The 17,118-nt window shown below is 33.9% G+C and overlaps 1 protein-coding gene across 3 annotated transcripts in view; it reads right to left on the reverse strand.

Annotated features, from left to right (window-relative positions):
- EED (embryonic ectoderm development) overlaps positions 1–17,118 on the reverse strand; it is a 31,344-nt gene that overhangs the window by 10,467 nt on the left and 3,759 nt on the right. For 2 of the 3 annotated variants that reach the window (XM_016206823.2, XM_016206824.2), the window contains exons 2-9: positions 14,463–14,615; positions 12,280–12,372; positions 9,973–10,038; positions 8,717–8,842; positions 7,930–8,011; positions 5,105–5,196; positions 2,842–2,975; positions 228–333 (exon numbers count right to left, since the gene is read on the reverse strand). In XM_016206823.2, coding sequence (XP_016062309.1) covers positions 228–333; positions 2,842–2,975; positions 5,105–5,196; positions 7,930–8,011; positions 8,717–8,842; positions 9,973–10,038; positions 12,280–12,372; positions 14,463–14,615 — 852 coding nt within the window. The remainder of the gene's footprint in view (positions 1–227; positions 334–2,841; positions 2,976–5,104; positions 5,197–7,929; positions 8,012–8,716; positions 8,843–9,972; positions 10,039–12,279; positions 12,373–14,462; positions 14,616–17,118) is intronic. The other variant, XM_087821621.1, reaches the window with a different exon arrangement.

A 17,118-nucleotide genomic window follows, 5' to 3' on the forward strand; every position in this document is an offset into this window, starting at 1 on the left:
TCTTACAAATGAACATTTTTCATTTTATTGGAACACAAATTATAATAATTCATTGGGATGTCTTATGCCTAAAGCAAGTTTCCAAACCTATCAAATATCATGAGACCAAAAAAAAAAAAATTACCATCTGCCATCCAATTTACCAAACTGCATAAAAAAATCATGCTCCCTAAAAAAATCCAACTCACACAAAGAATGAAAGTACAGCTGAACAGCAGTTACCATACCTTGGAAAGTATCAAGTCACCTAACCATCGCACACAATCAACATAATTCCTATGTATGTCTCTGGTAGAAAAGTCAGGAAAGTGAATTTTCTGAGAAATAAATGGCCTGAAATGGAAATGTAAAAGTTAAGAGAAAAAAGTATAGTAGAATCACACTGATTTTTATTTTTGGATTTATAAAACTTTGAAAAATAAAATATATGACTACTGATTTTTCTTTGATCCTTGAAAAATGAATATCTTGTCTTCTAGCTGAGAGCTAGTCTTACTTCATTTTTTGTTTCTATATTTTATTCCATTATCAGCCCAATTCAATTTTGTTTTTATCTTATGAAATTTCATTTATAAAAATTGCAGCTTCCTACCTTACTATACTATATATATAGGCCAAAATTAATCAATTCTGGCTATCCTAACCAATGATAAGCAAAGATGTGATTATAGAGCTGAAAGTTTTTCATAGAAAATACTTAATCCTTTAAAATTAGACTATGAAAGTCAACACATCTGGGTTATTTCAAAAGATAGTCATTTTTCTAGGAACAGTGAATGACACATCATTCCAAAGGCTGTGAAAGATAAGGTTACATGAGAGTCCTGCCTTGAGTAACAATTTCTGAAAATATGGTGGCATTTTTTCCCCTTAAAAACATTTTGTGCTTCAATGACTCTGGATCTTTTTTGTCAGTCAAATTATTCTTTGACACATGCAGTGTAGTCATTGACAGAATGATGTATTTCAGGGGGAAGAAAGGGTGGAAAGAGATTAACCAATGAACTTATACCCATAGCCTAAGGACAGACAGTGCGAGGAAGGGCTGGGGAAGGGGCAGGAGGGGGATGGAGGGGGTCAATGGAGGGAGAAATGGGGACATCTGTATTACTTTCAATAATAAAGATAAACTAAAAAAATTAAAAAATGTCTTGTGTAAAGACCATAAACTAGAAGTTGGTACTAATCATATAGTTAATTAAAAGTATACCTAACATTTCTAATCTAGTGAGTGATTTACTTTCTGTACTGAAATAACCAGGTAAGTTTGATATGCCATGAATTTAGTTATGTCTTGAACAAGTCACAAGTCCTCTCTTTACTTTTCCCACATATGTAAAAAGGATGTTGGGCTGAATAATTTCTAACATTCCTTCCAATACAAATTCTGGGATCTTTTATTAGACCTGGATGGTGTGGCTCAGTTGGTTGGGCATTGTCACTTGCACTGGAAGGTTGGGGGTTCCATCCCTGGTCAGGATGCATACAAGAGGCAACCAATCAATGTTTCTCTCTCTTCCCTCTTCCTTCCTCTCTCTCTAAAAATCAATAAAAAAATGTTTAAAAAAATTAAAATGTTATTCATGACCTGATATAAATTCTTAACTCTGCTATAATTATGTTATTTGCTTTTAAATCAAATACATATTATAATCTGTGGTTAAACCTCTCACGGAGAAGACCAGAATAACCCACTGTTCTTTTCTATAAACTGTGAAATATAATTTCTATGTATTCCAGAGCTCCAGAAAATATAAAAACATAAATTTAGTACTGTACTAGCTTTTGGTGTTTTAAAATGGGAATCTGAAAGCTGTGTTAATCCTTAGAGGCCACTGAGGTTTGATGAATGTTAGTGCACTGAAATATTTACTGATGGCTACAAATTTAACTAATAATCTAATAGTCTGGCTTGATAACTAGAAAATAAATTCTAGCTCTTTGCTAAAAACAAATGTACAAAGTTAATATACAGACTTATGATAGTTATAGTGAAAATGTTAATAATAATAGTAATAGCCTAAATAAGATTCTGGAAAGATAGTGACCGAATAAAGAACTCAGGCATTTAAAAAAACATATTAAGAAAATTGCAAAGGTCCCACCTCTTAGTCCCATAGAGCAAAGCTCCCACTTTGGAAATTTCTCCATTTAATGAAATGAGTAGCAATTAAAGGGAAGCATTATATTAACATGAATTAAAGCTAAGACCTCCATTTAAAAAGCAAGATTTACTGTATTGAATTAAAATTTACACTGTTGACTAATAATGCTAACAACATTATTCTGAAGGGTCTTTTGCTCTATTCCACAATAAATTTAAGAGGCTTAACATTTTTATAAATTAAAAGGCTCACCATATACATAACTAAACAAAAATAAGTAAAATGTGCTACTAAGTTAGAGAAAACACAATTTCAAGGGGATTTTGAAAAATGAAACACAAATATATTAGATTAAAAATAAATGGCTTCATGCCCGGCAGGGCATGGCTCAGCGGTTGAGCGTCGACCTGGGATCCAGGCGATTGGGGTTTGATTCCCGGTCGGGGCACATGCCCGGAATGCGGGCTTGATCAATGACTCTCTCATCATTGATGTTTCTATCTCTTTCTCTCCCTCTCCTTTCCTCTCTCTGAAATCAATAAAAGATATATTTAAAAATAAAAAATAAAAAAATGGCTTCCATTGAAAAATCAGTGAATTTTATGGTATGTAAAGTTTTTAAAAGAGGAGCTTCTAAACTCTGTGTTGGGGACTTATATAACAATTTTGTAAAAAGTAAAACTCATCTATTTAACAGCATGAGATAGATACTTGTTTTAAATGCCACAAATGTTACCTGTTAGTTTTATTTGGGTTATAATCATAAGATTCCTTAATTGCATTAATCATTCTCTTTGAATTAATCCTCCAAAGTTTAAGAGAGTGATCCATACCACAGGACATTATTTTTTCACCCAAAAGATCATAATCCTGTATGTGAAACAAAAAAGCTTCAGTTACATATTTAAATTAATTTTCCCAAACTATACTATTCAATTTTCACCTGATGTACAGTATTGTGAAAACTGTATTTCAAGCCACAAGACTCATATTTTGGGTTTCATCTATGTAGGAAATAAAACAGTTTTTATGCTCTCAAGATTTAGTTTTAAGTGATTTGTCACCACCACAGATGAGGTTATGATACGGAAGGCAAAAAAGTATAGTGTTTGAATTTCATTTTATCTTTCAATGAACTTTAAAATATTTTCTTTGCTTGATGCTGAAGATAAATTGAATGCTGAGGTATGACACAAGAACCTGAATAGTTATATTACTTTTCTCTGTCCAATCCTAATCAAGCAATGAAACTGACATCTGTATGTGAAGCTACTAAACAACTGAAATTTTATCTGTACATGTAAGTCAAAAACTTCAGTTACATTGGTCTTAAGAGTTCACTTTTTAAATGAATTTTTTTAAATGTTTAAAAAGGAAATACCATAAGTTTATCATTTGCTGTTTACCAATTTTTAATAGGCATCTAACAGATGATCTATTGTAATAACCTTATGCCATCTTATTTCATAGATAAGACACTGTGGCACAAAGATGCTATTTAATCTAGCACATGGTACATACGTTAATGAAAATCTCACACATCAATCCTTCTAACACTGAACTCATGTATTACAGAGAAGAAATACAGACTGTCACCTGTTCTCATTTTAAGAAATAACAGTAGAGTAGATGGTGATGGAAGAAAACTTGACTTGTGGTGATGGACACACAATACATTATACAGATGATGTATTCCAGAACTGTACACTTGAAACCTATGTAATTTTATTAACCAATGTCACCCCAATAAATTCAATTTAATAAATAAATACTTCCATTAAAAAAAAGAAATAGCAGTAGGGACTTCTATTTAAGGAAGATATTTTCCTCACCAACCTAGATATGTTAACCCAACCTTTGAATTAATCATAAATACTGCTTCACAAGAGCCTAAGAGCTTTAGGTTTGTTGTTTACTGAATTAACAAGTCTGGTTGCTGCTACTTTTCCTAATTACCTCACTTGTTAACAGCAACAAGGCACCATCTGAGCCAGTAGCTAATTTAGAATTCTTAAAGAATGGTAGTTTTGGCTCTTTCACACATAAAGTCAAATGGAGAATTCTACTACAACTTCTAGAAAATCCAAGTTGGCAGGGTATCTTAAGGTAGGCATGTTTCTCACAAAAGCATACGCATTGCAACTATAGGAATACTTAGTACCTACAATTAAAATGCTACATGTGCCAAAATATGGTTCCCCTTTACATAGTTTAATGAAAAAGAACTGAATAGCTGTAAAACTACTAAATAAGCTCTAAATGAAACATAAGTAAAGCTAAAATAATGTAAAAATCTGAAACTTGACCAAAAACGCTTATATAATCATAATAGATCAGTAAATTATAATATAAAGATAACACTATGCCATCAAAAAGAGTTATCTAAAACTCAGTGTGAGCACAATAAAACAATTCCTGAAAATGAAAAACTTATTTCAATTGCAAATAAAACATGAAGTTCCCCTCCTTAGGTAACCTGGTAGTCCCCAGCTACCAGGAGGTCACTACATTGATGCCAAATTCAGTACGGAGACCCCATCAGCACAGTGCACGACAGCCCAGAGCTCCTGGGCTCAAGCAATCCTCCTGCCTCAGCCTCCCGAGTAGCTGGGACTACAGGCCTGCACCCTGCACCCAGCAACTAACTAGTTTAACCATTTCTTTTAATAACTGAGAAACAGCAAAACAAAAGATAACTTGATTTTCGATCAATACAGGAAAAAACACAAGTCCACAGTATTCTTCCATGAGAACCAGGCACTGGTATAAAACAGTGTATGAGTACAGACTAAACACAAAGAGCCTTACTTGCTTTATTCCTTCACCTGCAAGATAAAAATCCTGCTTGTCACAATAAATGAAATGACTGCCTACCAGGCTATGTGAAAAAAAAAAAAAAAAAACCACCACCATATGCTTTCTTGTAAAGAAAGAGTTCCATGGGGATTGTTCACAACTATGTGCACCTGAAAGTCACTGCCCTGCAGCTTTCAACTTACAGCACTTAAAACTTCATCTCTGTGCCCTTCGACACCTCCAAATATTGCCACCAGAGTGTCTGTTTGGATATTCCATAATCGTAAAGCATGATCTAGGTTAGAAACAGAAAAATTAGGACGAATTTTTATCATTCATTTACTGTGGACGTTCAAAACCTCTTTAAAGTAAAAATTACAAAAGTTTGGACTTAACTTATGCATAATAAAGACTAAGAATGGAACCCACATCACTTAAAATATTTACATCACATAAAGATTTAGCTAGGTAATTAGCATAAACTTTCAAGAAAAGAAGTATCTAGTCTTAAAAAATATTTTTTAACTTATTTACCTAATTTCCTTTAAATAACATCCTAATTTGATAGAGGTATGTTTTGAGATAAGAAAATACACAGGGATTTGACAGAAGCAAGTTTTACATTATGCCATAGAACAAGATACTGGCTTTGCCTTCCACCATATCCACTTATATATTAAAAAGGAGTGGATTTTTCTAAAACATGATTTTACTGATTTTAGAGAGAGAGGAAGGGAGGGGGGAGAAGAGAAACATCAATTGGTTGCCTCCTGCACGTGCCCCGACTGGGGATCAAATCCACAAAATCAGACCCGCATGTGCCCTGACTGGGAATCGAACTGGAGACCTTTTGGTGCATGGGACAACGCTCAACCAACTTGAGCCACACTGGCCAGGGCAGGACTGAGTAGATTTAGAAGATTTTTATGGTAAACCCAATAATAGGATCAAAACCTACATCTATCATGATGTATAGTATTACAGACCTTTAAAAAATTATAACTGTATAGGATGATGAACACACAATACAGTGTGCAGATAATATGTTTTGGAACTGTGCACCTGAAACCTGTATAATTTTGTTAACCAGTGTCACCCTGATAGGTTCAAGAAAAAACAAAAACAAGTAAAACTCTTTACTAAAGACCTAAAGGGCTGATAACATGATAGCTGGCATTCTATTTCTTGCAAATCTAAATAAAGCATACTGATGGTGAGTAAAAATAATAATTATTATAATTCCAGCAATCTCATTTTCTAAATATTAGTAGCAAAATAATGTACAGCAATAATACATATATATGCAATGTAAAGCTTTATAACAATGTTCATACTGTATCTGAATATTAACGTACTACTCTAATTACAATGTACTTATTACTAATTATAATGTACATATTACACTGTAATACATTATGTTAGTATGTTGTTGAACATAACGTTGCCATAAAAACGATTTGATTCCAATTGTGTACAAGTTTTTATGTGGATATTTATTTTCATTTATCTTGAATACACACACACCCACACACCCAGGAATGGTAATTCTGCTGAACTGTTTAAGGAACTGCCAGACTGTTTTTCAATATGGCTACATTTTACATTTCTACCAACTAGCTACACGGGGGAGGAGGGGTATCTCCACATCTTAGTCAATATACATTATTGTCATTTTGGTAATACCCATCCTAGCAGGCGTGAAGTGGTCTTATGTATTTTTTATTAGTACTTCCCTAATGGTTAAAGATACTTAATGACTTTTCATGTGCTCACCAGACATTTGTGTATGTTCTTTGGAAAGATGTCATTCAAAACCTCTACCCACTTTTTAATTTGGATGTCTTATTACTATTGAACTGTAAGAGCTCTTGATACAAGTCCCTTATTAGATACATAATTTAGAAATACTTTCTCCTATTCTGTAGGTTATCTTTGCACTTTCTTGATGGAACTGTGTACAGCAAAATCCCTATTCATTTGAAAAGCTGTTTGAAAAATAAAAATGTCTAACACAATGGAGGAAGAACAGGGTTAAAAAGTTGTAATATTTAGAAAAAGTGAGGCATTATGGCCTCTGTCACTTATAAAGTAATACCTGAGCCCAACTACTATTACCAAGTTATCAGTTCTTAGGTGTCAATTTCCAAAAATAAACATTTTCATAAGAGTTTTAATTTGAGGATATCTTTTAATATGAGCAGACTGGGTGGTGGTGGTGGGGTCTATAGATTTGGCAAGCCTTTAAGAAGATAAACTTGACTAAAGAAATAATATAGAAGTGAAAAGAGAATGAACAATCAAGAACAGAATGTAGCCAATAAGAACCATCCAAATATTTCATAGAGCTCAGAAGTTAAAGAGGCCTGTCTAAACCAACATAAACTTATAATGCTGAGTTAGGCATACAGAGCAAGGCAATGCCAAAAGCAAGAAAAATATATCAAACGGCTTATGCTGGAGAACTCTGCATTTTAAGGAATTCTATTGGGAATCTGTTATAAAACAAAAGCTTTTATATATAAAGGCAACATGGATTTTCAGATGCATTATTACATGATTGGACAGAGTGAAAGTTACAAAACTGTCTTAAAAACTCTTAAAAATGTAACATGATCTGCCACTTAAAATTAATGAAGCTTAACATAATTCAGCTGAAAAAAAATTCAGTTGAGGATAAAGTTCTAGAACTATCATAATGCAATATGTTAATAAGGGTAACATAACTAATCCTCAGTACCAACTATGTTTTTCCCTTAAAAAATAATCATTTCTGGCTGGTGTGGCTCAGTTGGTTGGAGCATCATCCTGTGCACTGAAGGGTCTCGGGTTCAATTCCCAGTCAGGGCACATACCCAGGTTTTGGGTTCCATCCTGGTCAGGGTGAGTATGGGAAGCAACTGATCTGTTTGTCTCTCACAGTGATGTTTCTCTCTCTCTCCCTTCCTCTCTGAAATCAATGGGAGGGATATATCCTTGGGTGAGGATTAAAAATAATAATAAAAATAATAAAAAAATTTCCTTCTCTTACCTTTACTTACTGACAGGAGAAGATTTGGGTCTCTTGGGTGGAATTTCAGCTCATTGATAGCATTTCCATGCCCAACATAGTGCTACAATAAATTTAAAACATATCAACTTTCATATAAAAATAATAAAATCTATTGTAAAATATTTAATCTGTGAGTAAATGTTTGCTAAGAAAAATAATAATAAATTTTTTCTTTAGTCTTAAGAGAATGGAAAAAGTTTCACTTAGTGGTTCTCAACCTTGGCTGCATATTAAAACCATCCAACAAAGAGAAAAAAAAACACATAAAAATAAAATAAAATCACCCAAAAACTTGAAGGGAAAAAAAAAAAAAAAAAGATGCTCAAGTCCCACCTACAGATAATTTGATTTGACTGGATTAGCAGAGGCAAGACAAAATCCTCAGGTGGTTCTACTGTGCCTTCAGGGTTAAAAACTTCTAACTAAACTGCTATGCAAAACTTAGTATCACCTTCCAAGGCTGCAACTCTAGTTAGGGTGTCTTTGAGAATGGAATCACTCTTCTGTTATTGTTCATTCAGAGTCTCTTAGGACAAGGCAAGGCAGAAGAAAAGAAAATATTGTAAATAATAAATTTTTCCTACTCATTCCTTAATTCGCATTACCCAATAGCAAAGGTCTCAAAAGACTTGTTTAAAGGATGAAAGAAGCAAAGTATAAATCAAACTAGAAACTGTAGACACTGATTCCTTTAAATTCAAATGACAAATTTTCATAGCTGTGCATTCAAAGGAAAGCAAATCTACAATTTAATCAGAAAACCCACCTTTATGCACTGCATTGTTATGGGATTAATTATCCTAATTATGCCTCTAGATCCAGCCACAGCCAGCAGAGGGTGGCTTGTATTGCTATCATATGTCCACGCACAAGTGTAAAAGTTTTCATCAGCCTACAAAATGCTGGTTAAGAAATGTAATTTGTTTTTGAAAAGTAAACACATAAATAATTATAATACAATACATGGAAACCTCCAAAGAACTGCTAAAGTTTTTGACATAGAAGTTCTCATTATTCTTTATCCTATCAGATTTAAACAATGGAGATTTTTAGGCCTATAATCTATGCCAAACAATGGAACAAAACCAGTCCTTCCATTCAATTTTGGTTACTATTTAGCTGTTTGCATAACTCAACTCCATGTTTTGAAAGCAGCCAGACAATATGTAAAGGATGGGCATGGTTGTGTCCAAATAAAAGTGTATTTACAAAAACAGGTGGGTGGTCCATTACCTCAATTAAAAAAGCAAACTGATGGCCACCCTCAGGGGCTGTCCTTTGCAGACCCTAGCTCTATCCCAATACTTCTAACTATGTGCCTCTAGATAAAGATGATTAACTATTCAATTTTCCACTTTTTCTTGTGTGAGACCTTTCCAAGATGGCTTCGGGTCACTTCTTTCCATATCATCTAGGGAAGACTGAAAGTCCTTGTCTTTTTTTTGTTTGCAAAGTTTTTAAATGCATCTAAAAGAAACATCTCATCATTAAGCTTTTCTATCTAACCCTTTGGCTTTTTAAATCTTTATCTTTATGAACCCATGTTTTCCAATATTTTATTTTCTAAACAAGCTGAACACGTGTATTTTTTCCCTGTAGGCTTTGTTGATCAAATCCTTAGTATGACTGAGTCCTAGCTTCTGATCAACCTGAGTTCATCAATATAACTACTCTGAAATGATAAAATTCTAGGCAAGGTAAAAGAAAAACACACATACTCACTCAAAAACAGGAGGTTTTAGCTACTTTCTTTATCATTTTCTATTACTGGATTTCCAATAAACATCTCTAACCACCTGTACCAGTCTCCCTCATATCCACCCTACAATGGATTCCTACGGATCAGGAAAACTAGATAACTAGATACCAGAAATCTCTTGGGTGGTAGTGAAGGAATAGCATTGGTTAAGGTTAAGAAAGAACAATATAACTTTAGGGAAGTAATTTATTTAGAAAAGTTTCAGTGTATTTATGAAAGTCAATTTCTTTAGCCAAAGATATTAAAAACTCAGGAAAGGATACATCAGCATCCACATAGGATTGCAATAGCCGGATTTCTCCTTGTGAGTGACATTCATATAAAGTAACCTAATGAAACAAAATACAGTAAATTTTATCCCCGATACAGAAACACATTCTTAAGCTTTTAAATATACTTTAGTCACAACTGTATCTTTAAGATATTACAGAAACTATTGCTTTAAAATGGCTTCTTTAATTTAAGGAAGCCATTATAAAGTCTAAGATATTACATAATTTCTGGAATATATTAAATATTGTAATACTAACTCCCTTTCTATCAACTTAATTTTTATTTGAGAACAGAATACCAACACTAAGAAACAGAAAACATTTTGTGAACCAATGTCACCCCAATAAATTCAATTAAAAAACCCAGAAAATAAATGTAGGTGTATAGGTGTAGATATGAAAACCGTCTCCACCTTTGTGTCCTTTCACCAACCTCACTGTCCTTAGTAAGCATATGAAAACCTTCTAGTTAGTGATCATTTGTGTTCCCTAAAATGTAACCATAATACTTTTGTTAGTAATGGCCAGGATGAATATCAAACTGGTGATAGTATTGACTACCAGGAAGTATGGGCCTTGGCACTACTGCATTCTTTGCTCCTTTGTCTTGTCAATCAATAATACCTGAGCTGTATTATAAAAACAGTACAGAAACAGAAGCCTTTAGCGCAGAATTTGTGCACAACTACTGGGCAGTCTGTCAGATCAGGACAAATCTTCCCATAAGTACATTACCATATAATAAAATTCTGTTATTCTGTTAATTCTGCTTCTTCTTTTGGTCTGAAGATACCTTCTTATTACAGTGGCCATTAGATAATAAGAAACTGCTGCCAGGCCAGTGTGGCTCAACAGTTGAGTATCGACCCATGAACCAAGAAGTCATGGTTCGAATCCCAATTGGGGCCCAGGTTGTGGGCTCAATCCCCCATAGGGGGTATGCAGGAGGCAGCCAATTGATGATTCTCTCTCATCATTGATGTTTCTATCTCTCTCTCTCCCTTCCTTTCTCTGAAATCAATAAAAATAGTTTTTAAAAAGTTAAAAAGAAGTGATAATGACTTGCTGGTGGAAGCATCTGCAGCTGGGTCTCTAGGGCAGCTGCACCCTGGAGAGGTCAGGCCCCACAGACCCTGGTATGACCCTTCAAGTCTACAGTGTACCCAGAGCTGACCACCAATAGCCAATGCCCGAGTCTATTAACAGTACACCTCACACTGTACCACAGGCATCTGTCTGCATGTCTGACATCCCCCTATCCCTTCCCCTTCCTCTCTAAAAATCAGTAAGAAAATTTTAAATGCACCAGACAATAGGAAACAGTGTGCATTAAAAACCATGTTCTTTTATTTCTTTAAGAAACTTAGCACAATTACTAAAATTTTATTTTACTCAACTAAAATAACATATGGAAAATTTATCAGATGCACCTCACTTCCTCTCTTGAGCTGAAGGTAGAGGAAGTGACTTGTATTTGTTGTAAACCCATATCCAACTAGTCTATTTCCTCCATCTTTCTTTTCTAAATACACCAATCTATTTCTATATTATTCCTAACTCCTACTATAGTATTAATGAATACCCAGAATGCTACCTAATAAAGACTTAGAACAACTTTTCCCTGAAGTGATTTCAATTTAATAGAAAATTCCAGAGACTCTCCAAAAAGCACTAGGGAATCTTCCTGTTCTCCACTTATTTAGAAGTATAAGGCATGAATGAATAAAATCCACATGTTCATCCCCTGGTTCAACTAAAAAATAATGGTTTACATTAAAAAAGTGCCCAGCATGTTTTTTTCCATGCACTTCTCCCAATTCAAGATACTTTTGGCTTCCTTAAATAAAAATGAGTCAAACAAATGTTTACTGCAAATAATTAAAATACTTTCAATAACTATTATATATCCACTAGGTTTATGCTTTGCATTTATAGAGGCACTAATTATACTTATTTTTAAGAAATCACAGACTACTTATCCAAATTAGAATGACAAAGTGTTAAAATCACTTCTAAAACAGCAACATCAATTCTTTCAACCACTCAAAATAAAGTATTAAAACAAAATAAAAACAGAAACCTGTTTTATGAACAATTAGGGGTAATACGTGAAATAAAGATATATTTTCAGTCATGAACACTAGGTTTACTTAGACAACTTCTAGAATGCTTCATTTTCACATAAAGGAATAATGTCAAACTGGCTATACAAAATTTATCTCAAAATCATTACACTTATTATATTAACACCAGAATCTAATAATAAACCAAATGCCAAACAGATCTCTTAACACTCACTCTGTTGCTTCCTACAGTTGCAAATACTAGTGGATCTCCTTCTTTACTGTGCCAGTTAAACTGAACTCCAAACAATGGTTGATTATGATCTTCCTGTAAAATAATCATGAAATAAGAAAAATTAATGTATTTTAGAAACCAAAAAATGGTAGTAAACTGACCATCCTTATAACTTTTCTCCAAAATGGAAGCCATTATTTTGTAATATCACACATAAACTGACTTTTGACACCAAAAAGATATCTATTGGTTCAGTTTTCACATTTTAAAATATTGGTATATGATAAATTTTTATATCAATCAAAGACTTAAATCAGAAGTGAAGTAACAAGCACCTGTCTATGAAAATACTTTGATATTTGCCTTCTTTTTTCTTACACCTAACCATATTTTTTTGAATCAAAACAAACTGGATTATGGCAGATGCATTTCTCAGTACATTATTTTTCTGAAATTGGAAACTAACAAATGACCTAAGTAAGAGTCGCTACAGCTTCCTTAGCACTCACTAAACTTCATTAGGTTAATTTTTCCCTTGTAAAATGAAGGATATCAGACTCCATTCAACTCTCTGCTTTCTATTAGTGCTAGCGAAACAATTTTAAATAACCCTGAATTTGGGTCCTAAAAGAAAAACACCCCAAGTTTTGTAATAAACAAGTATGATAATTGAACAATGGGGGGCAGGGGAAGCCATGGAATATATCTTTAGTTACCAGGTTGGCTACAAGGAGGTGTATAAAAAACAAGTGTTCACTTTTGTTCACAAAGTTACTTTTCAGCATTCAGGATTTTACTGGCAGTCTCTTGGCATTTAACAGTAACTTTCACACTCATTTTAGGGCACTATTTTCACTTTTAAAGTCTAACAACTTTCATTTCTTACCCTTTGAAAAGCCACAGCTTTAAGCTTTGAAATATTTAATCGAAATATTTAACTGACAGTTAAAACAACCTTCCAGACATACTCTCTAAAAACAGGTTGACATAACTAAATATTAACATGTAACTACATTTTAAATAAATACCAGTAATCCCTTTTATAAATAAAAATACTATTGAGGAGGGGGTGGAGGGTGAAGGGGGACTAATATATGGTGACAGAAGATTTGACTTTGGGTGGTGGGCACACAGCACAATATACAGATCTTATAACATAGAAACCTACACCTGAAACCTATATGATCACCGTAACTAATGTCATCCCAATAAATTTAATTAAAAAAAATATTACTGAGGAAGCAGTAATTTAAACAACCCCAACCACTTGTTTTCTACATATATTGAATAGGCAAATTTTTATTGTATACCTTTTTCTTTGAAAACAATTACAAATAAAACAACAAATAAGAGTTAATTTTTTTTTTAATATGTCTTTATTGATTTCAGAGAAAGGAAGGGAGAGGAAGATAGAGAGATAGAAACATCAATGATAAGAGTCACCGATCGGCTGCCTCCTGCACACCCCTTACTGGGGATCGAGCCCACAACCCTGACCGGGAATCAAACCCAGATCTCCTGGATCATGTGTTGATGCTCAACCGCTGAGTCATGCTAGCTGGGCAAGAGTAAAACTTTTTAAACTGCAGAAACTAAGACACCTGTTTCAATTTATGCTGACTCAAAGTTAATGAGTCACATTCAGTTCTTTTTAATAACAGGTACCTGGAAGTGGCTTGTACTTTTAGGTTTTATCAAAATACATTTTCCAAAATCTTTTATTTGAATATCAACAATAAAGAAAAACTAGGCTACAGTACTAGGTATTACCCATTTAAGATAAAACAAAAAAAGCTAAACAAAAGTGGAATGAATTATAATAATTACGCAGTCTACCTTACAAACCGCACTGCTAAGCAATTGAGCATTGATCTATGACCCAGGAGATCTCAGGTCAGTTCCCAGGTAGGGCACATGCCCAGGTTGTGGGCTCGGTCCCTGGTGGTGGGGGGGGGGGGTGCAGCCGATCAATGATTCTCTCATCATTGATGTTTCTATCTCTCTCCCTCTCCCTTCCTCTCTCTGAAATCAATAAAGATATATTTTTAAAAATGTTTTTCAAAGTACTGTAATTTAAAAATATTTTTAACTTGACAAAGTATCTTGAGCATAAAATGTTTACCACTGAGAAATGATGTTGCAGCCTAGTAGTGAGCTAACAGGGTTTGTCTTTCTGCACATACCTTGAGACTATTTACACATTTGAAAGAATATTTGCATTTCTTTGATTTCCATTTTCCCTTCCCCCAGCTTTTCCTTCCAGGCGCATTTGGTGTATTTGTAGGTGTATCAGGGCGTTCAGTGTTTGTGCCACTTTCTATACTGACAGCATCATCCTGTAAGCAGTAAGTTAGAAAAAATTACATAAAACAGCAATACTGTACTTAGGCAAATTACTTTTTACTGGGCAGCTACTGATTGACCTAAAAGAATAAATTCTGCAAGTAATGGAAAATTTTATTCCTATCTCCAAAGGATAAAAAGCAAAGCAGCTACACATTAGGATTTGTGAATATTTGATATTTCAGCAAAAAGATAAACAAAAAAAAGCTAATCAGAAAAACGGTAAAAAATAATACTGCCTTTAAATAACACACTGGTCCTTCATAGCTCTCCGCAGAAGGTACCGTTAGATAAGTGTAAGACAGCCTGTGTAGAAAAGAAAAAAAAAAGGAGAACTAAATTAAAAAAGAAAGAAAACAACGAAAAAGAGAATCTAGGTAGTCTTCTGCATGTTAGGGTTGCTGGGATTCCAACCCAAAGTTGTGACTTCTAAATCTGACTTAACTGCATGTCTTATAATTTAATATATTTTAATATAATTTATATATTTATTTGCTGCTCAGATCAGAGCATTGGGGGCAGGGGTGGCCATTTGAGGCTGGACAGTTATGCTTTCTACTTTAGATGCAGTTTTCAAAAATCCTTTCATCATTCAAATTATTGTTATTTATAACAAAAACCATTCAGTATTTTTAAGAAGTCCTACATATTCTGTACAGCTGAAATCTGACTCATAGTTCTAAAATAATGATATTCATAAATACAGGGTGGTCCAAAAGTAGGTTTACAGCTGTTCATATGGAAAATAATGCCCTAATTAATATAACTGTTTCAAATACTCACAACTGTAAACCTAATCTTGCCTCACCCTGTGTTAGAATTCCAGAAACTCTATAAAGTAAATACCTTGCAAATGTAGAGATGATAGCAGAAAACCTTGAAAATTCACCTAATTTTTACCTAATCTCCAGTCCACAAAATACAATGGCCCTTTAATCTCAGAAGAGGATTTCACTAGCTCCTTTGATTACATGTTACAATGTGTTCTTAGTAATAGAGATTTATTTAAACCTATCACCTTAGAGCAGTAGTTAACTAAATACATTCCAGAAGAAGCTTTTTTTCATGGAGTGCCTATTAACATCTATGAGAACACACAGTCAAGGAACCATTGCCTTAGGGACTATTTCTAAATTATTGCTTCCTAAAGCTGGCTTTATATTATAAAGGTTAAAATTAACTAGAGTGGCAAAAAGTTATTAAGAATTCACTTAAAAACAAAAAGGTATTATACAGTAGTTCTTGGGGGTGGCTTTCAAAACTGCAAACGGTTCCTACCAAAATGACATGCTATTTATTTTTAAAAATTATTTTTTAACCCTCACCCGAGGATATTTTTTCCATTGCTTTTCAGAGGGGGGGAGGGAGGGAAAGAAAGGAGAGAGAGAGGGAGAGAAACATCAATGTGAGAAAGACAAATTGATTGGTTGCCTCCAGCTGGCACACCGGGGCTGGGGATTAAGCCTGCAACAGAGGTACATGCCCTTGGCCAGAATTGAACCCAGGAACCTTCAGTCCCTGAGCCAACACTGTAAGCACTGAGCCAAACTGGCTAGGGCAATGACATGCTTTTTAAAGAAATACACAATTATTCTGGAATACACTGATTATCTGGAGTGAAAAAAAGGAATGAAGTGGAGAGATGGCACACAGTAGGTGCTCAATAAAAACCTGAATTGTGATTTAATGCAAATATAATCCACCTTTATAGAGATATAAAAATGTAAAATGTTAAATTCCTAGGCTGAAATCACTGTTTTTCTCCCAATTTCTCCCTACCTTTCAGTTGTGTTTACAGTTAAAATCTAGTGTAGAAAACTACTTTGGGTTTCAATGAAAAACTATGCATTATCTATGGGTACATTCTTCCATGTTATCAGATTATAACCCTCTCAGTTGCCTCTGACCAACCTTATATCTTCATGTTGTAGATAACTGGTAGTGCAAATTCTGTCTCTCAAGGTAGAGGTTCAAAATGTCTTCCCTTCCACTATGAAAAAAAGTTTTTGTCCCCATTTGCAATTTCACCTCAACATTCCTTTAATCTTTATAAATTTGTAGTGTTTGACTTACACTTGCCAGGTTCCCTCACATGAGTAAAAGAAAAACTTTAACATGTATTCACTTACCTTTTTCTGAAAATTATTTTTTAACACTAGAGAAATGAAATAATAAAACTATTACACATTTTATTCACCAGATTCTTTACATTCTGGCATTCAATTGCTAATCAAGAAGCCAACTGGGGGGAGGGTAAAAAAGGGAATAAATGGTGATGGAAAGAGACCTGACTTGGGGTGAACATAGAATACAATATAGATGATGTGTTATAGAACTGTACCCTTGAAACTTATTTAATTTTAGTAACCAGTGTCACCCCAATAAATTCAACAAACAAACAAAAAACAAGAAGCCACACAAAACATTGTCAATAATAGGGCATATGGTATTTTTTTCTTCCTTTGTCTTCAGCTTTTTAGTTTAACATACCAAATG

The sequence above is a fragment of the Miniopterus natalensis genome, chromosome 11 (genome assembly GCF_054644295.1).
Source record: "Miniopterus natalensis isolate mMinNat1 chromosome 11, mMinNat1.hap1, whole genome shotgun sequence".
In the NCBI taxonomy this organism is placed as follows: domain Eukaryota; kingdom Metazoa; phylum Chordata; class Mammalia; order Chiroptera; family Miniopteridae; genus Miniopterus; species Miniopterus natalensis.